A 21,582-nucleotide genomic window follows, 5' to 3' on the forward strand; every position below is an offset into this window, starting at 1 on the left:
GACCTGAGTTCAAATCCGACCTCAGATACTTGGCACTTACTAGCTGTGTGACTCTGGGCAAGTCACTTAATCTCAATTGCCTCACCAAAAAAAAGAAAAAAAAGCAAGTAGAATTTCCATTTCCAAAGAATTCATCTAGTGGTGACAAACCTTGGTGGATGTAACCATGTCCGTCCCCTGACAGCAGCCACCACATGGTGCCAAGACCATACTCAAAGCCTTTCCAGTTGGATAGAAACTGCTGAATTTTGCCTTTTACTGGCACAGGCATTGAAAACCAAGGATCAACACCACCCCACAAAGCGGCATCAACGTGGACTTTGTGGAGAGCCCACAAATAAGAGCTTAGTGTTTACTGAAATGGAAATTCTCCTTCTTCCCTAGAGCTACCTCCTCTCCCTCTGGCTACCCCTGAGTTGCTACTTGGCTACCAGTCAAGTACACACACTCCCAGAGCGTGATGACTGGGATAACTGTCATAGTCCTATTCCAAAGAGGACTCAGATCAAATAAGGGGCCAGAAAAACCCCGAATCTCCTGCAAAAACTAGAAAATCTATTTTGATTCAGTGAATCAAAGTGGGAACAGCACCCCCTTGGGGAATACTGATGATACTGCAATAGAAAGTGAGCCAAAATAAGGCCAGGAAACAACTCCCAACTCCCTTTTCTTTCTATTCCCTTCTATCTCCACCAATCCCAAAGGTCAGGGGAAGGATACCCCAGAGAACCAGTGAGTGTTTTATCTTCTTCCTGTGCCTGAGATGGAATTTTCTCATCTTTCAATTATTAACATTTTACTTTTTCCTGAAATTGAGCCCAATTCAATCATAGCATCTTGTAATTAAAAGGTATGTCAGAGGCCACTTAGTCTTACTTGTGCCTGAATGAGAATCAGTGAGACTTATCAAGAGGAAAAAGGAAAAAGAAAAAGGTAGCTTTATAATATGATTACTATAATCAGTCAAGCATTTATATTAAGTGCCTGCTATGGAGAAACAAATGCAAAAAAAAAAATCAAATAATCCCTCCTTTTCCGGAGCTTGCATTCTAATAAGGGAGACAACATGTGCATAGAGAATTACAAAATAGACACAAGCAGGTAAATACCGTGTAGTTAAGGAGGACAATAGCAGCTGAGAATCAGGAAAGCCTTCATGGTGTTTAGGCTATATCCTGAAGTAAGAATGGGATTCTGCGAGGCACAGAGGAGGTGGGAAAGCATTCGAGAAATGGGAAGGCCAGTGCAAAGGCATGGAGACAGCATGGAGTACCAAAGGTGAAGAATAGAAAGAGAAGGCCAGTTTTTCAGGAGCACAGAGTGCTGGAAAGACACTTACGTGTAAGAGATCTAAGAAGATAGGTTGGGGCCAAGTTACCAGGGATTTTAAAAGCCAAATGAAGGAGTTTATGTTTGATTCTAGGGGCATAGGGAGACAATGGAGTTTATTGAGAGAGTGGGGATGTAAATGATATGGTCAGATCAAGGAAAATTAGTTTGGCAGCTGTGTTAAGGATGGATTGGAGTAGGGAGTGACTCAAGGTAGGGAGACCAATTAGGCCAATGCAGCAGCCTAGGTAAGAGGTATCCAATATGGAACTGGTGATGCAAGACCCAGAGAGCAACATAGATGATAATTAACCCCCTATACATGGTGCTACAATTTCAAACTAATTGGGCACTTGTCAATTAATTAGTAAATAAAAAATTAGTTCAAATCTTGCCTCAAAGCATTTAGCATAATGCCTGACATGTAGTAAGCACTAAATAAATGTGTATTCTCCTCTTCTTCCCTTCTCCTCTTCTATATTCTGTTTGCTTTGCCCTTGGGCAAGTTAACTTCCCTGGGTCTGTTTCCTCATCTGTAAAATGAGAGTGCTGGAGCAGATGGCATCTCAGGTCTCTTCCGGCTCTAGCTCTATAATCCTATGAGTCAGTGAATAACAATAACAATATTGTATAACACTTCGAGTTTTGCAAAGTGTTCTCTTCACCACAACCTAATGAATTGGTACAAGCATTGCTATTTCAGTTTCATAAACGAGGAAACTGATGCTCTGAGAGGCGGAGTAATTTGCCTGTGGTAACACAGCTAAGTAAGTCCAGGAGACAACAATTCTTTCTCAGTTCTCCTGATTCCAAACCCAGTGGTCTCACTATTCTATCTCCTATGCATATTGCCTCTGAAGGAAGAGGCTCTGTCAACTATGTGGTCTACACTGTGCTGGCAACTCTTCACTTTGTTACGTGATATACAGTTCAGGTTTGAAAAGAAGGCTTGGTATTTTTCTTCTCTTGCAGGGCCTTCCTAGCGCAGGGCCAATAACCAGAGAAATCTGGCATTCTCCACTGTGGCAACAGAGGTATGCAAATTAAGGTATCTCCATGTACTACATCCAGGGACCAGGACCAGATTCAGGGACAGGAGCAAGAGGGCTTATGTGAGGTATAACTTGGTTAGCTAAGACAATCTGAAAGGCCCACAGGCAAAAGGGGATGTCTGTCCAATGTCACTGTCGGTCAAAAGGGGAATAGCAGCAACTTAATTTAGAGTAGGTTGAAATGAAGTCATAGTCAAGAATCAAAGCAGTAAATGAGTAAAACAGGAGACAAGGATCAAGACAAAGGTCCAGAGTAGTATTAAAAATCCTATGAAAATCTGCTCAACTGGTTTGGCTACCCAGTCTACTTGATGGCTCCTAGGCTGGGTTAAGGCTGCATGTAGCGCTAGACAAAGCTCCAGGCCTTGGATTGACTCCAGGTAGTTCTGGTGCCTTTGTTCTCCACTCCACCATGCAGTGATAGTGACAGACTTAGGAACACTAGACCCCAGAACACAGATCTCTATCTCTAACCCTTTTGTTTTTTGGGGTTTTTTTGTTTTTAGGTAATTGGGGTTAAGTGACTTGCCCAGAGTCACACAGCTAGTAAGGGTCAAGTGTTTGGTCTGAGGCCGGATTTGAACTCAGGTCCTCCTGACTTCAGGACCAGTGCTCTATCCACTGTACCACCCAGCTGCCCCCTCTACCCCTTTTGTGAAGATCCCTATTGAACCTACCACTCATCTATTCTATTCTCTAGGACCAACACTTGATTTTCCAAACACTGTCAGGAAAACAACCCATTTTCACCTTCCTGTTGAATCCCAAGAGTCCTCCTGGTTCCCTGAAAAATCTACCTGCCCCTCCTCCATGCCCTAATTTACCTGTTCATTTCACGAATATACAATAGTGGAGTCTAGAGATGTCATCACTTCTTCTTTGTATCAGATTGTATCATGCTGCTTCATCTCCCATTCACACTGCAAACACCAGCACCTAGAATCTAAAGAGATTGTCTATGTCACCATGATCTCCCTCCTCTCAACCTGCAAGCTCCTTCTTTGCTTCCTTCATGCTTATAGTTTAACCAGAATCACAAAATCTTAAATTTGTATCGGCTAGTCCAACTTATACCTCAATAAGAATCCCCTCGGCAACATCAGAATTTTAGGGATAGGAGATACCTCAGGGGCCATCTTGCCAAACCCACGCTTGCAAAAGAATCCCTTTTACGATATACCCAACAAGTAGCCACCCAGTCTTTGCTCAAGGACCTCTGCAGTGTCTTCCTTCTACTACCTCATGACCAGCCAGTTCCACATTCGGACAGTTCTATTTGCTGAGAGGTTGTTCCATAGAGAAAACCTAATGCGTTTTTCCCCCACCAGGATCAAAGCCTCCAGTTCCTACAGAGGATTCTTATAGAGCATTCTCTCCAACTCCCTCACCATTCTAGTCATCCTTCAGTAGATTCACTACAGCTTTTCAACGTCTTGCCTAAAATACAGGTGTTCAGAATTGGACGTAATATTCCATAGGGAACCTGAGGGACCATTTGTTGCTCATTATGTGAATTCACAGCATGTGTCCATTAACGCAGCCTCTGACTGCATCAATTTGTTTCTGTCTGCCGCGTTGCCGGTCCACGTAGCAAGCCTGGGTTCCTCTAGAAGACCCAAGGCTTTTCCACCTTTCTTTGGCCGTACGCCCTCCATCTTGTATTTGTGAACTTGATCCTTTTAACCTAATGTAGGATTTTACATTTACCTCTATAGAATCTACCTTACTGGATTTGGTCAAATGTTCCTAGTCCATCAAGATCTTTTTGGATGCTCTACCAGCCAAAATGTCAGCTATCCTTTTCATCTTTGTGACACCTGAAAATTGAGTAACTGTGCCTGTACCACGACCTATACATCTATCCACGTCATTGAGAAAAATATTGACCAACATAGGGTAAAAGACGAATCTTCAGGGCCCTCAACCTGATGCTTCCTTTCTAAGTGACATAATACTTCTAATCACTATTTCTTTAAAGTTAGTCATCCAGTCAGCTCCAAATCTACCTAACTGTAACATTATCTAGTACACACATCTGCTTCTTGTCCACAAAGGTATCATGAAAGACTTGGCTGTACGTGTTGCTGAAAATCTCTGGCATTCTCTTTTATTTGCCCAAGGATCAAATATGGTGTAATCTGTCATTCTTGAGCAGATACCCCATAAGACACTCCTGCTGCAGCACAAAGCTTTCTCCAAAGGAACTTGTGACATGTCTTCTACGTGCCTCTCACGGGTCTTTGGCACTCTGAGGATTATTCCCGCAGGGTTTGAGGCAAACCAGTACACTTTGGTAGGCCGTGTCACGTGACCCGGGTCAGGCCTGGAGATGGGAAATGGGACTAATTCCCTACAGGCTCCTCTTCACTCTGAAAGATTCTGCACTTGTCATTGCCCAGATCTCACCTACTGTCAAAGGCCATATACTGTCTTCCTCCAGCTCTTCTAGACCTTAGTGGTCCCCTGTTTATATTCATAATACGACGAGACTGGCCATGGAGGCAGGAATATCGTGAATGGTGTAACGTGGGTAGTAGATTGAGGAGCCTGGCCTTTGCATCACAGGCCAGCCCTCTGGATGAGGGGATAAGAGGAATGGGGAGGTCCCATGCACCTGTCTTCTTTTCTTCTCTTATAAGAGGATCCTCAAAGATGCTGGGGTATATGATGACTCCAATTGTCTCTGTGTCTTATCACTGACCCTCAGTTACTTGTGTACTTGGCCCCTTGTCCTTAGTGTAATTTATTTCCATTGGAGTCTATATTTCATTGGATTCTTGAATATAACAGAAACCACACAGCATTACTAAGATTTTATCAATTAATCAATCAGTCCACAAGCATTTATTAAGCACTCGTTATGTACCAGGCACTGTGCTAAGTGCTGAGGATACAAAGAAAAAGCAAAAACAGCCCCTGCCCTCAAGGAGCTTACATTCTAATGGGGAGACACCATGTCTACAAATAGGTATATATGAAACACATACAAGCAGATAACCTTTAAGAGGGAAAGGCAGCAGCATCTGGGAGGACTGGGAAAAGGTCTCCTAGAGATGGTGACATTTGAGCTGAGTCTTGAAGAAAGTAAAGGAAGCAGAGAAACCAAGGTGAAGAAGAACATTTCATGGGGCACAGCCATTGCAAAGGCATGCAAAGGGGATATAGAATATCAATTCGAAGGAACGACAAGGTGGCTGGTACGATTCAATAACAGAGCGCACGGACAGGAGTACTTTGGAAGAGGACTGGAAGGATAGGAAGGGGTCTGGTCACAAAGAATTTTATATGCCAAAAAGAAGAATTTATATTTGATCTTCAAGGTACCAGGGAGCCACTGGAGTTCACTGAATGGAGGTGGGGAGAGGGTGACATGGTCAGACCTATGCTTTAGAAAAATCACTTTGGCTGCTACGTGGAGGACAGATTAGAGAGGGAGAGATTTGAAGCAGAGCAGGGGTGACGGCCTGAGAAAATACTGAGAAGTGGAGGGATTGGGGGTTAGGGTGAGAACAAAGAATAGGGTTAGGCATAGGTAGAATGTAAGAAGAAGGTAGTGGGAAAGTAAGGCGAGGTAGAATGATAAAAAATTAAGATCTGGAGTAAATAAGGGCCAGAGGTGTCCCTTCTGTGATCTCTACTATGGCAGGCCAATGTGTCAAAGGTCCCACAGGGTTTCCGGCCTTTTCCATGAGTGAGATCCCACTTGCAGCTTAATGATACCCAGTCTTCTGATTCATCAGTTTCCCAATCCCTCACAGGCCTCATCTGCCTAGAAGTCCAAGAGCCACACTGGCAGAATACTGGCAGTAAAACCATTGCAAATTCCTAAACACAAACACTCTGCATTCTCTTTAGAAACTCTGGGGCCAGATCCTATATGTTAGCTATTCCTCCCAGCTTTTATCCACAGCAGCAGCAAACTTAATAAGAATACCCTTGGCTTTCATCCGAGAAACTAGAAAGTGCTCTGTGACAGAGGAATGTCTAAGGTCACAAAATTGCTGGGTTCAAATGCCAGCTCTGCCTCTTGCCATCTGTGTGACCTTAAGCAAGTGGGTTAAGCAATCTGGACCTTACTTTCTACAGATATAAACGGGGTTGGACCAGATGACCTCTATGTCCTTTTCTTCCAGCTGTAATGATCACACCTTTGGTTCCGTGAGAATCATCTCCGAGATCCTGAATATAAAAATTATATTTACTCTGACCACAACACCTCCTTGTTTCACTCTTCATCTACCTTTTACTCTTTACTCTTACCACCAGTTCTAGTCTTTCCCTTGATTCTTCCTTATCTAATCCACAAACATTTTATACTCTCCCATGGTATCTTTGAATTCTGATTTTAATTACATCTAACGTAATCATATGATCATTGATCTAGAGCTGGAAGAAACCTAAGAGGTCCTTGGATTGGACATTCTATTTTACAGATAGGGCAACTGAGGCCCGTGGAGTTAAGTAACTTGTTCAAAGGTCCGAAAGGTAGTAACATCAAAGTTGGGATTTGAACACAGGTCCTCTGTCTCCAGAGCACATTCCCTTTTTACTGTATGACACCACCACCACATCCCCAGTCTTGATGCCACAGTTTGCTAACTCTGATGATTCACCAGCCACCATCCTGGAATGCTTCTCCCTCCCTTCTTTCCATCATTTTTGACCTGCTAATCATTACCTTGGGCAATTTCTACCTGAGTTTTCCATTCCTGATCAGAGGCAGCTGAGCATGCCTAGAGAAAGTCATAAAATCAAATTAATTTCACTCACTCTACATTATGTTACTGGACCTACAATGCTGCCTATGGAGTAATCCTTTGATTCCCTATCTTTTTCCCCACAGATTGTTTCAAACCCTTTCCTCTCTCCATTCCCAAAACTTATAGCAAATTACTTGGCCTCCTGCTTCTTCACTAAGAGGATTCAGGCCACCTGGTATAAGCAACATAACATAGTGGGGAGGCAATGTAGAGTAGTGGATAGATTATTGATCTTAAAAGTCAAAAAAACCTGAGTTCAAATTCTGCCTCTTGTCACTTACTAGCTCTGTGACCATAGACAAATCACTTAGCTTCCCTGAGCCTCAGTTTCTTCATCTGTAAAATTGGGATAATAATAGCACTTACATTACATGGTTGTTGAGATGATAGTAAAGTACTACATAGATATAAGTTATTACCATCATCTCCACACCTGAAAATATCAGTATCCAATGTTGCTCATTTTCTCCTCCTCTCTTCTTGTCTTAGAGGAAGAGTTATTCTCAGTTCTTAATAAGGCTAATCTTTCCTTTTCACCCGCTTCAGGAGCATACTATAAGCATCATCAACCTCTGTCTCCAATGTATCATCAAAGTCTCTTCCTCTCCACTGACTCCTTTCCCATTATCTATAAACATGGTCATGCATAGTCAGTTTTTTTTCCCTTTTTTTTTAAAGGCAATTGGGGTTAAGTGACTCGCCCAGGGTCACACAGCTAGTAAGTGTCAAGTGTTTGGTCTGAGGCAGGATATGAACTCAGGTCCTCCTGACTTCAGGGCCAGCGCTCTATCCACTACACCACCTAGCTGCCCATATAGTCAGTTCTTAAAAAAGCCTTCCCTCTTCCCATCTTTTTCATCTAGCAACCATCCTCAGTAGAACATGAGTTTTCTAGCATATAAGGGTTGTTATGTGGAAGAAGGATTAGATGTTTGTCTTGGCCCTTGAAAGCAGAACTAGATGCAATGGGTAGAAGTTGCAAGAAACAAATTGAGACTAGCAATAAGGCTGGGGGGGGGGGGATTCCTACCAATTAGAGCTCTCCAAAAGTGAAATGGGTTCCTGTCTTTGGTGGCTTTCAGGAAAAGGCTGGATGTAGGACCACATGTCAGATATGTTGCCAAAGGACTAACTAGGTGGGAATAAACAGCTTCCACATGTGACATGCTGTGATCCCCAGTGGAAGTCAATCTCCTTGAACACTAGGGCTGTTTTATTTTTCTCTTTACATCTTCAGAATCTACCACAATGCCTTGTACTTAGTAGATGTTTAATACATGTTCATTGAATTCAATCTCATCCCTCTTCTCCACTTCATGGCCAACTTCTTTAAAAAGTAGTCTATAACTTCTTTTTAAAGATGGCCAATGTGAGAATTTGTTTTGTCTATATTTGTAAAAAAGGATTTTGTTTTACTTGCTTTGGGGGGGGGGAGAAGGGGTAGGTGAGAGGAAAGATGGATCTTTATTTGAAAAATAAAATTTAACATAAAAGATTTTAAAATAGTCTATGTGTAGCCCCTTTGCTTTCATCACCTCTCTGCAATCTGCCTTATATCAGGGGTGTGTTGGACCCAGCTTGGACCTGTAAGCTGAATGTTAAATTTTCAGCGTGACCCTTTACACCTCAGAAATCAGCAAAGTCTACAAATATGGGCTTGATGTATTTGTTTTGCTGATTGCCTAGACTTCAGAGAGAGATGGAGAAAATGTAAATAATGCAGACTCAACTTAAGAGTGTGTCCTCAGTACATTTTTTGGAAAACCAGTTTTTAAACATGTATCAGCACAACCCTGCTTACATCCCCACCACCCTACTCAAACTATTCTCTCAAAGGTCATCAGCAGCTGCCGTGTTCCCAAATCCAATGAGTTTTTTCTCAGTCCTTATCCTTCATGACTTTTTGTAGAATCTGGCCATCCCCCTGCTTATGGATACTCTGTCTTCCCTTCCTTTCCCTTGGTCAGAAACCCCAGTTCACCTGGCTCTCAAACTACTTCACTAGCTTCTCTTCTCCTCCTCAGGTGGCCGTTCCCTGAAGTTCTGTCTCTGGCCCTTCAACTCTGCTCTTTCAACAGTGGCCAAATAACATTTACAGGGCACTTTAAGGTTTGCAAAACATTTTACATATATTATCTCATTTAATCCTCAAAATAACCCTGACAAATAGGTGCTATTATTATCCCCATTTTACAAATGGGAGAGATTAGCACAGCAAATGTCTGAGGCTTGATTTAGAAGCAGGTTTTCCAGCAATCTAACACTTCCACCACCTCGCAGGCTCATTCATTCTTCTAACTTCAAGGGACATCTCCATGCAGATAATATTTTTCACTGTTACCGTGCTAGCTTTCTATTGGGGGACCCCTGTAGTAGTGGTCCTCGTATTTCTCCCTCCCCGGGGCCAGCCCCTAGCATTGGAGACTCTTCGGAAGCCCCTCCCCTCTCCTGAAGTGCAGGTGTCTCTCCCGTCCTGGGAGATGCTACTCCTCCCACCCCACCGTGCTTTTTTGTTCTCACCTCTCTTCACATGCACTCTCTTCCTCCACGGTTATCCCTCCTGGCTGGCTTATTCCTGTGTTGCTGAGACCTGGGAACTCAGGAACAAGGTCCCTTCAGCTGGGGACATTGGCTTTGATTCGGCCCTCTCAGGCCAGGCTCCTGTGAACTCTAACCCCGGGCTAGTGTGGGCAGACTCGGCAAGGAGCTGGAGACTGGCAGCCTTAGTCACACGACCTGACCAGTGAGCCCCAGGCGAGGGACGTAAAGACGGCGAGCCACATGATGAGTACCAGGCATCCCAACTGGCAAGGGGCACACACAGGGCTCCTGGAAGTGGCTCAGGTTCACACGGAGACCCGGATTGGATTTAAGGACAGCGGTCCTGGAGATTCAGGTCCAAGCTCTGCTTATTAGTTGGGTGAACCTGTGCAAGTCACTTAACCTCTCCAGGCCTCAGTTTCCCTATCTTTAAGGGCTGGACTAAGATGCTAAGGTCGCTTCTAGCTGTAAATCTCTATCACACACGCACGCAGAAACATGCACCTCGGCCTCAGGGGATCCCCAAAGTGGAAAGGTCGATCTCCCCAAACCCCCCCGTCCACCAACACAGAGACATTAAACGCGTAGGGAGGACGGGCCCAGCTCTTTTCTGTCAGTCCACAGACTTGGGGGTGGGGAGGAGGGGGGAGTGGTGCTTATAGAACAGTCAGAGGCGGAACTGCGTCGCGTAGACCTCTGGGAGTTGTAGTCTGGCGGTCAGCCGATACGTGATAGAAGGAGTCTAGGAGTGGCTTCCTTTCCGCGACTCCAGCTCCCAGAAGTCTTTGAGGCTCCGTGTCCCCGAGGCCCACAGGAGAGAATGGTTGGCGAGGATTTTCCTTTCCGGGGGTTCGGCCTCTTTTGCGGCTCTGGCTTCCCACACTCCGGGCTGTCCATAAACCAGAGCTAAACCTGGCTTACGATACAATCCAGGCCAGCTTCGGGTAGTGATAAAGCAGAGATTTCTCTCTTATTGGATCATCCCGACGTGAGCGGGCGGAAGGGGAAGGGGGAGGGATGAAGAAGTCCATCACCATGGTAACCGCGTGGGGCGTTAACGGGATCCGGCGTCCGGGGCAGAAAGGGTCCCTGCATCAGAGCTGGAGGAGACTGGCGATAGCTACTATAAACCCTTCATTATACAGATGAGAAAATTGAGACCCAGAGAGCGGGACTTAATGACGTAGTGCTTTTAGAGGGTACTACCCCCAGGTGTGGTCAACAATTAAACGTTTATTAAGTGATAAAAGTAAAGCACTGTGAATCCGTTGGGGTGACAGCTTCTTTTTCAGCATGTTGTTTACTAACGATCTCATTTAGAACAATGTGTTCTTGATGCAGGATGAAATAAGCAGAATCAAAAGAAAAATATACACAATGACCATAACATTGTATATAAAAAAAGATTACTAAAAGCAAATAGATCTTTAGTAGGAAGACAAATACTGGTCCTAAAGAACTGATAATGAAACATAGTTATTTAAGGGAAGAATGTTGTCCAACTTGCCACAAATGGTCACCGTCTCTGGCAGGGATTTTTTTGTTTGTTTTTGTTTTTCTTTTCCTTAATCTGCTTTTCTTTGTTACAAGGTAGGGTACAATGTGAAGGGAGCAGGTCTTCCTTCCAGAAGTGATTGTGATGTAAGGATAAAAACTCACCACTAATGCATTTTTTAAATGAAAAAGAATCTAGTCTAGAACTCTTCTAGGCAAAGAAGTCAACATACCACCCTGTAGATTCTTCTCTCTTCCCTTTTTCTGAAATTCAGCATGGTTGACCCCTAGTCCTGCTCTTCTATTTTCTATGATTTTCAAAGAGCATTCACCTGTTCCTGGTGGCCAGAGCCAATGACTACAGAATCATATCCACCAGTTCTTTCAGTACCCTGGTATGGAGTTCATCTAGGCCTGGTATCTCACATTAAGGGCGGTTAGGTGGTCTGTTATATCTCCCTACTTCTTTTAGATTTCAACTCTTTATTAGTCTTTCTTGTTCTTTCCAGTCCAAGTGTTATTCTGCTTGGAAGATAAAAGCAAGCTAAGAGTTAGGTGGTTCTTTCTTTTTCACATGGTCTTTTAACAACTAGTTTACCCTGTGTAGCAGTTCTGTCCTTTTTAGTTTTCTCCAGTATAACTAAAAAAAGAACCAAAACACTTTCTGTCATTTTTAGCAACACTCATTCTGAAGTTTAGCACTCTTGACCCTATTCTTACAGGATTGTAACATGGTCCTTCTTTCCTGAAGAAGAAAAGTGAAAGACCATAATCAGCTGCCTTTTTCCATGCTCCACTGTCTGCTTTTGCTGATCAAAGTAGGCCTTTTGTGTGATGTACTGGTGCCAGGCTAGAAGTCTTAGCAGAGGATGTCACTGCATATCCCAGGTGGGGATTCGTGGACAGTGATACCCATAATTCCATCCTCAAATTGGAGTTTTTGAGTGAGCTATCACTTAAAAGTAACAGAACTATATTTAGTAGTTTCAGTTATAGACAAACAACAACCTTCTTAACTATATTCTGACAGGTATCAAGGAAGACACTTCTCGGTGGAGATGGATAGCTATCCTGACCAACTATGAATTCAGAGTACATTATGGGAAAAAACAACATGGATGCCAAAAACTCATCTCATAGGTCCCTTGCATAGGAGACCATGGTGATTTCCACAATGGGGATAAAGGATCTGTGACTCAAAGAAAGATGGGACATTGATACAAGAAAATACAGGAGAGCCTGGAACTTCCTCCAGAGATTATGCTTTAGGTGGGAATAAATAACATAGGCCTGAGCTAATTCTTCATTCCTGAAACAGGAAAGATTGATGAGAACCTCAGATATAAGATAAGGGCCTACTAGTAGAACTGCTGGCCAGAATGACCTGAATTTGACCCTGAAAGAATTAGTCCTCATTCACCCAAAGGCAAACTACTCTTGGGATTAGAGCTCAGTAATGGAGTACTCTATTGGATTGTAAGAGAAGTACTTGAAATATATGAAGGGGATTCAGGCTACCCAAAATTACTGATGCAATCAATGCCCTCCATGATGATTTCAGTCACCAAGGCCGAAAGAAAGCTCTGCATCTACCAGTCCCAATTGGTAGCTGAGTGTGTTCACAGAAAGCACTGCCATTAAGAGCTGCTTACGCAGAGAACATAAGCAGCAAAGCTTTGAATCTGGTGTACATAGGTTTCTTATTTCTGGAAAGAACATAAGTAACATCCTAGTGGGAATTGGGATAAAGACCATCCTACGCAGAATGCATGGTCCTACCCAATCAGGAAGCAGATAGTTTCCATAGTGGCCAAAATGTTTATCCCAGGGCAGCTAGGTGGCACAGAGGATAGAGCTCGGGCCTTGGAGTCAGGAGGACCTGAGTTCAAATCTGACCTCAGACACTTGACACTTACTAGCTGTGTGACCTTGGGCAAGTCACTTAACCCCAATTCGCTCACTAAAAAGCAAAAATAAAATTTAAAAAAATGTTTATCCCTCACTATTCAATATCCACAGCAGATCTGTGGTCTCACTGATGTATTCCATCCATCTATGCTTTCTCATCCTATATGATTCTTTATTTTTGCCTATAGATCTTTCATAAAGCATTTACTGTACCTGCCGGAGGACTTCCTCTAGATCTTTCTATAGTAAGAAGGTACCAGTGCAGCCCTCAGCCTGTTCCATTGCAATCCTTCAATCTCACTACATGACTAGGTTCACCTCTTTTGGATATATTTCCTCAATAATATCCCTTATGCTACTTCTTGCATAGAAGTCATCCTTTGAAATATATCGCAGCCTACTTATGCCCCCCATGCGTCTCTCCAGTCCCCTTTGGGTCACATGCAATTTTGATCAGAGATGGTAATGTGTCAAAATCCACATTCACACAGTAGAACATTTATGTTTACAATATTGGGTTTTGTGCTTGGTATGACAGAAAATACTGTATAATTTATCAAATGGAATCCAGCTGGCTCCCTTCCTTCTGAGTCAATCCTGGATCCAGCTGTTGCCTATTTGCAACACCTGTAGCAGATAAAATCACTGATGTACTAGCTCAGTGGAGTGGCCATAGTCTTGGCAAGACGCGTTTTTACTTTATTGAAATGTGGCAAGAATGAAAACAGGTAGCAGCTTGAGTGCTTGCCTGGTACCCGTGAAATGTAGAAGAAGGCCTCCAGCATGCTGGCAGGATCCTCTGTGGAGGACAAATGGAAGAACATGAAGTACAATAAATACACAGAATGAGAAGATGCAAATGGATGCAACCTGCATCAATTAAAGGAAAACCCATATTGACATGGCAGATCTGTTAGAGTATTCACTTTTTCTTTTGTTTGCTGCTATTACCGATCTTTAGTGTTATTTCGCATTTTCATACATTGATCTTTTATCTTTTGCTGTCCTTTCAAAAAATTCCGGTATTACTAATATTTAAATATAAGTATTCCAAAAATTTCCTTAATGTATTTATTAACCAGTTTATTTTGTTTTTTGGCATTTTGTGCATCATATCCAGTGAAGTTTCAGCTTGCATTTCTAGGGAAATTTTGTCACTTGGGTTTTTTGATATTATCAGACCTTTTTAGAATCAAAATTTTGCTTTAATTTACTTATCTTGATTAAATGGAGGTCGTGGCAGAAGGGGCTGATCTAGCAAAGTATCCTGGGTAGAAGCTGTGGTTGCAGAGGCCTAAACATTGGATAAATTCTGCAGACAAAAGCTTCCATCTTTCCTCAAATTCCACACTAGGGGCAAGGGTTTCAGCTGCAAAGACCTTGCTAAGCCTGGTAAATGGAGGTAACAGGGCTGGAATCTGTCACTCTGGATATGGATCACCAGTCATGCTGCCTGACAGCTAGTAGAGCCTAAAGCTGTAGTGGTAAATGGTTGATCTGGTGGCTGCAGGCATCTGAAGCTATTGAGTTGAGTAGTTGATCTATTAAAAAATAACCACACTATTTTACTCTTAATGAATGAAGATGATCAAATATTAGAATTGGAGAAGGAGAAAAGCACTAGGGGACTCAGTGAGATAATGAAATGTGAAAAGTCTTTGGACATTTTACACGTCCTATTCATATGTAATGTTATAATAACAGTGATGAACCTAATCCTGTGTACCAGACCCCCCCCCCCCCGCCCCAACCATCCACCTCCCCCATCCCAGCCCCATTTCCAGTTTTAATCTTCTGGAATTCTGACACAGTGAGCCAAAGTGAAGATAAAGGAATGGAGAGGGCAGGGCCTTGGGTCTCTCTCTTAGATGTGATGGGCAATGGTAATGGGAACTGGTGCCCTCTCCTGGCCTGGCCTCTTTTTCTCTGCCATTCATTGGACGTAACAATATTTTTTGGTGACTTGTTTTATGAAGTGTTGAAAAACTGGGAAAGTCTTCCAGCTTTAAGCACTCCTGGTTGCTGTAATAATTTTCTAGTGTGCTCTGTCCTCACCTGCTCCTGCCCCTGCCCCCATCTCTGTAGAATCTCAAGGAAGATGTATTCCCCCCATAGGTTGGACATATGGGTAGTGCTCAGAATTTGTATGAACCTCAGGGAATCCGAGATGCCTGCATGTTAAGGTGAGTTCTGTTTATGCAGCATTTGGGAGTAGTTCAGTCCTCTAGTCTGGCGTCAGAAACACTGAAGCAGTAAGAAAGGCCAGTGGGAAGGATATATTAAATTGCAGCTTTGGACCAAGTAATCAGGAGATAGGAATTCTAGTGCTGCCTCTACTAATTAATCATCTAGGTATATCTAGGCAAGTTTCTTCCCTGCTCTAGGCCTCAGTTCCCTTACCTGTAAAATGATGGGTTGGACTAGATGGTCTCTAGGGTTTCTTCTGACTCTAAGATTCTGTTAAGCTAACCTTTCTATCTCATTGCCATTTCTATCAAAAGTGATATCTCTAAGTATCCCTGCGCAGACCACAGACCTGGAAGGGACTGCCGTTATACCCAGGCCCAAATGAGTTTTCCACTTGAAGGTAATTTGAGGGTATCAATTCCCATAGGGCAGATTGTGAACTTGTGAAAGAGCAGGCACTGGTAGTATCCAGCCCAGGTTCCTTATGTGAACAGCTCTGTCACCCACCTGGGCCACCCAAGCTCTCAGATGATCTGAGGATTAGCACATCAACAGAATGAGTTAAGGTGAGACCCTTGGGTTTTCCCTCTACAATTCAGCAATAAAACAGAATGTAACTGGATCTGCATCTCAAAGAAGCTAGTTTTCATCTTTTTAAAAGCATTATCTTCACACACCTGGGTTGCACAGGTAAAATCCAACAAGGAGTTATTTCAAATTAGAAGTGTCCTCAGCACATTGGTGAGCTCCCACCTACAGACCCCACTGCACACATCATCTGGCGCAGCATATTGGTTTGGTTTAGTTTTTGCTAAGTTTTTATTTTAATTCAAGGACTTTGCTTCATACAAAATGTCATTGTAGAAACAACAGCAGAATCCAAAGTTTGGCTGATAAATATGACTCAGGCAGCAAACTAGTCAATCACATAACTTTTTTTTTAAGCCCCAGTTGTGTTGCATGATTGGGACTTATCTTTTTTTTTAACACTGTTCTTAAATATAAAGTTTTGCAACAAACCCTCAATTTATATCAAATATATTTAAAAATGAACAACTGAAGAATACATCGTATTAAAAAAGTACGAAGATAAACATTTTCCATGCACATACTTGTGTGTGTGTATATATGTATATATGTATATATTTTACATGCAAACATGACTTATTCAAAGTACAGCCACTGTTAGACTGATTCCAGATGCAGAAAACTGGTTGATGCATTTAAAGTTTGGCAACTCACTATGGGATTTGAGATGTAGGCATATGAAAAGATGGTAAGACCGAACCCCAAGTAAGGAAGACAGGACGATGGGAAAAGTGTTCTGGTTTTCCTTTCTCCTCTTCCCTTAGTTTTCACCCAGTGGAGGAATGGCCTAGCCTAGGACACTCCTCCCCACTCCACTCCTCATCACCTTGAGAAAAGATACAGATGAGAAACTGAGGCTGTAGAAGTGACAATCAGGTCTAGGCAAGACTGTAAATGACCTAACACCTTCTATGAAAACACAGCCGTGGTGCTGTACAGAATTTTAACTTTTTTTTTTTTTACTGTGAAAAGTAACACAGGAAAGATGGGGAAATAGGTGGGATGCTGGGGCTAGGGACAAAAAACCCAATGCCCAAAAAAAAGGTCCTGCCACCTTTCACTGTGGGAACAATGGCCACATATGCCATTAGGGACTGTCTTTTGCTTTTTAGCTCCTTGAATTAAAATCCTCTGGCTCCTTTAAAATGCCAGAATGTTGTGCCTTTGTGTTGAGGGAAATGTATCAAACATTTGGTCACAATTATGCTGAGCCCCAAACAGAGAATCCAGCAGGTAAAGCCACAAAATGGATGAAAGTCTTGTTCCATTGGTTGCTTTTGAGTGTCATTATGTTGCATAGCCCTAAGGGTTAAATTATACCGCTCAGCATACCTCAGCATACCTCTCTGCACCTCGTGGCACTGTAGTACATACATGCGCGCTCACACAGGTGCACACATACCTCGGCATACCTCTCTGCACCTTGTGGCACTGTAGTACATACATGCGCACTCACACAGGTGCACACATACCTCAGCATACCTCGGCATACCTCTCTGCACCTCGTGGCACTGTAGTACATACATGCGCACTCACACAGGCGCGCACATACCTCGGCATACCTCTCTGCACCTCGTGGCACTGTAGTACATACATGCGCACTCACACAGGCGCGCACATACCTCGGCATACCTCTCTGCACCTCGTGGCACTGTAGTACATACATGCGCACTCACACAGGCGCGCACATACCTCGGCATACCTCTCTGCACCTTGTGGCACTGTAGTACATACATGCGCACTCACACAGACGCGCACATACCTCGGCATACCTCTCTGCACCTCGTGGCACTGTAGTACATACATGCGCACACACACAGGTGCGCACATACCTCAGCATACTTTGGGCACCATGTAGTGTGTCAAAGTTCACACATGCATTCACACCAAAGTTGCCTTTTAGTAGAACCCAGGGATGAGAACTGGTAGACATTTAAAAATAAGTCAACTACAAAAGCATCTGAACTTTTGAAATGTAAACACTAAAGGAAACAGTGTGAGGCCCTTGGTCTAGAGACACACTTATTTTCCAGAAGACAAAAGGTTTTGATGCCTTCTGGGTAACTCCCTAAAGCGTTCCCCTGTACAAAGCTTGCTTTGCAGGTAACTACCAAACTTCCACTAGCACTTGTCTTTCCTAGCTTTCCCTCCCTCCACCTGTACTCTATGGACAAGGCTAGAAGGGCACAGGTGCTGGTGGGCTGCTCCAAGCAAATCTAGGCAGAGGCTAAAAGGGCCATCTTGTGGCCACAGGCTATGCTTTCCCTAGGTGTACAGATCTATGTGCTGCCCTGTAGCTATTCCCTCTTCTTTGCCCCATTCATCTCTTCCTCTGGCTCTTAAGGTACAAGGTACAAGAAGCTGCCCTGTATTCCACAGTGCCTGCCTGCCTTCCTTCTGTCCTTTTCGGAGATCTATCCCTTGAAGTTAGCCAGCATGGTACAGTGTAAAACAATGCTGGATTTCGAGTCCAAGAACCAATTCAAATCCCTGTTCTGCCATTTATTGTCTGTGGAACCAAGTCACTTAATCTTTCTGGGACTCAGTAAAATGAGGGAATTAGACCACATGTCCAGGTCTGAACCTATTATTTTATGATCTTTGTCCTTTCATTGACCATCTTCCCCCCTCCTCACTCACTGTCTTTACTTCTAGCTATCCACTTCCCACTTTATCTGGAATGACAATTCTCTTCCCCACCCCCCACCCCACATACACTCAAAAGTAAACATTCACTACCATCATCACCACCCCCACAAGAAAAAAAAATAGATGTCTCATCCCTGAGAATCAGATTGTGAACAGGAAACAATGAACAGTACTCTCTTACCACACTCAAAACAAACTATACACCACACAACATTGTCAGAACTTCCCCAACCAAGGGAATGATAGCCTGTTTGCTATTTACCATCCCAAGGTTTCCACCGTACTCTCCATTGCCAAGTCTCTTGACCACACATTCAGTGCTACCCAAGGATGGGGAACCCCCCCCTTTGTTTTTACAAGTTTGATTTTTTTTCTCTCTTCATCTTAAACTTCCCATCCAACAACGTACAAATTTTGTTTTGTTTTGTTTTCATTAGTTTTTCCAGTTGGTTCCTGTTTTTAACAGTGTCTGCAAAACACACACATGGAGATTTCATACAGGACTCAAGCATGACATGCCTTCCAGGTTACTTCCTTCCCCACAAGGCTGGATGAAGGAAGGCAGGAGGCTGCATTATCAATGTGAAACATTTCAAAGGTTAGGCACTTGGTAGTGAGTGACTGGAACAGTGGACAGAGTTTGTGGGACCCAGAATGACACTGGACGAATTCTCTACATGAGATAATTTTCCTTGTTTACTGTACAATTTACAAAAATGCACACAATGAAAAGTTAGTTCTAGCTCCTGGATGGATATAAAACCAATTACATTTACTTCCTCCCCCTCTCCCTTTTCTTCTCTTTTTCTGTGCCTCCCCCTCCCTGGGGGAAAAAAACAGAAAAAAAAAGAAAGCATACCTAAACAAGACAAAATGGTAAGGGGGCGGGGTTGCAGTTGGAAAACAGAACCAGCAGCAACGACTCTTTCCAGATAGTCCTCATCAAGTTTTGTTTTATGTCCTTAGGGGAAGGAGGACTGAGCAGCTTCGTGTGGGATCTCTGTGGCGGTTTGGTGGTATAATGTATGAGTTGGCCAAGGTGGATATGTCATATGAATGCAGAGAAGTCTGCAGGCTTAGGACACTTTGAACTTCAAGGTTTGGACTCCTTGGAAAAGAGGATCTCTCTTAAACCATTGTATCTAAATGAATCCCCCTCTAGCCTTAGTTCTCAAGAGCTTTTAGGGAGATTCTGCCCCCTCATCACATGTAATTAAACAAGGTAAGATATAGGTCTATTCTGGACAAGAATTAGACCTCCTTAAAAAAAAAAAGCTCAGATCACAAATACTATACTCCACAAATCAGGTCCATTTTATATGGGATGAAGGTCCACCAATGCCTTCTTGGCCACTGATGTAAATTTCAAATGTATGGTATGAGACTCAGCAAGGCATCGGACAAGGGAGGGATGGAAAAAACCACATCCCTTAAAAAAAAAAAAAGATTTTATTGATCTGTCCAGTGCAGAGAGAGAGAGAGAGAAAGACACAGACAGACAGACAGAAGGTCAAACAAAGTAGAAAGATAGACTGACACAGAGATAAAGGCAGAGAGAGAAAGACAAAGAGGCACAGAGACAGAGACACATAGAGAGAGGAAAGTGGAGAGAGGGGGACATAAAAGAGCAGCAGATTTCCCCCCAAGAGCAGTGTTGGGGGCAAGCTCCTTCCGTGTCATCATGCTAATTGCCTCTGCAGTCCCGAGCATGCCCGGGTTTGGGGGAGGGAGGGACCCAGCCTTCAGATGATAAAACTCATCAACTGTAACACACACAGACCTGCCAAGTTGGGTGTGTGCTGTGTGTTTTTGCCGGGATGCTAGCACCAGTCGTCTTCATCGGCTTGGTGATAATAACTCTGCCGGGCCCTGCTGCTGCCGGTCCCTGGGCCGGAGCTCAGCCCCAGACTGCAGTGGTAACCATTGGGCACACGACGGAGATGATGGGACTGGGATGTCAGAGAGGACACATAGGAAGTCCTCGATGAGCGGCCCGAGTTGGTGGCAACGGCTTCCTCAAAAGTGAGCGTGTCCTCTGGCAGGGCCCGGTAAGAAGAATCACTGTGGTCACGGTGCCCCAGATAGGGGTCAGAGCCAATCCGAGACACTGGGGTTGGCGGCTGGCTCAGAGAATCCCTCTGGAGCAGGGTGTTGTGCTCAGAAAGGCCTCGACTGAGCCGTCCCGGGGAGAAGGTGGGTAGGCTGGTCTGGAAACCGGTGAAGTGGACAGGCGAGGAGTTCGCAGTCTTGTATGTGATGCTGGGACGGGGGGTCAGAGGTGTCTGGGGGAGCTGCCTCCTCCCACCACGGCCCGGTGTACTAGCACCAGATGTTGACAGCAAGGGGCTCCCATTAACTGAACCACTACCCTACATGAAAATTGAACAGAGCAAATCAAAAATAAAAACACAGACCAGACAGACACAGAGCCACACAGCACACGTGGAAGGTTTGGGGGGAAGGGGCACGGGGTTGAGGCGGAGTAGGGGAGACAAGCGACAGGAGCAAAAGACAAACCCAGGAGCGCCAAGGCCCAGGAAATGAAGGAGGGTTAATGGCAACACATAAAACCAAAGTATAGACGACCACAGTTAAGGGAAGGGAAAGTAAAAAAGCGATTTGAAAAGAGATGTAAGGTGTTGAAAAGTTAAAGCCAGAGAGTGACCAATTAAAATAGGAATATCTGTCCCACTTGGGAAATGCTGTAGAACAGAGACTAACTGACTCACTAAGAAGTCTAACACCAGAATAAACAGTAGACTGGTTTGGGGGGGTGGCTGGGCTCAAAACAAGTTGCCACTGTCACTATCATCAGCTTGAGCAGCTACATCTGGGAATCGTGGGGAAAGGGTGTGCCCAAGGTCTGCTATTTTGGAGGAAACCTGCTATAGAAACACCTTTCCTTGCTGGTCCTAGGGCCAAAATACTTGCTGCTTATAGTGTATTTTCAAAAAAAATTTTTTTTTAATTTTTTTAAAGTTTTTAAAGCTTTGATTTTGCTATCTCTTGATGGTTCACAAAGCTGTGACAGCTGCTGGACTTGTTTTTCTGGGAAGGTAAAGCCTTCCTTGAAA

At 43.7% G+C, this 21,582-nt stretch overlaps 2 protein-coding genes across 2 annotated transcripts in view; both read right to left on the reverse strand.

The window, feature by feature from the left end:
* The window catches only part of LOC110205245 (uncharacterized), a 40,438-nt gene extending 30,124 nt beyond the window's left edge, over positions 1 to 10,314 (reverse strand). Inside the window, 1 exon segment of the mRNA XM_078149925.1 lies at positions 9,662 to 10,314. The gene's annotated coding sequence lies outside the window, so the exon portion shown is untranslated.
* Positions 10,315 to 16,066: 5,752 nt separating this feature from the next.
* The window catches only part of CACNA1B (calcium voltage-gated channel subunit alpha1 B), a 252,226-nt gene continuing 246,710 nt past the window's right edge, over positions 16,067 to 21,582 (reverse strand). Inside the window, 1 exon segment of the mRNA XM_078149926.1 lies at positions 16,067 to 20,877. Within this exon segment, the coding sequence (XP_078006052.1) occupies positions 20,329 to 20,877 (549 nt within the window). The 3' untranslated portion in view covers positions 16,067 to 20,328.

This window comes from Phascolarctos cinereus, unplaced genomic scaffold, assembly GCF_003287225.1.
Source record: "Phascolarctos cinereus isolate Bilbo 61053 unplaced genomic scaffold, phaCin_HiC Scaffold_2;HRSCAF=192, whole genome shotgun sequence".
NCBI classification, from domain to species: domain Eukaryota; kingdom Metazoa; phylum Chordata; class Mammalia; order Diprotodontia; family Phascolarctidae; genus Phascolarctos; species Phascolarctos cinereus.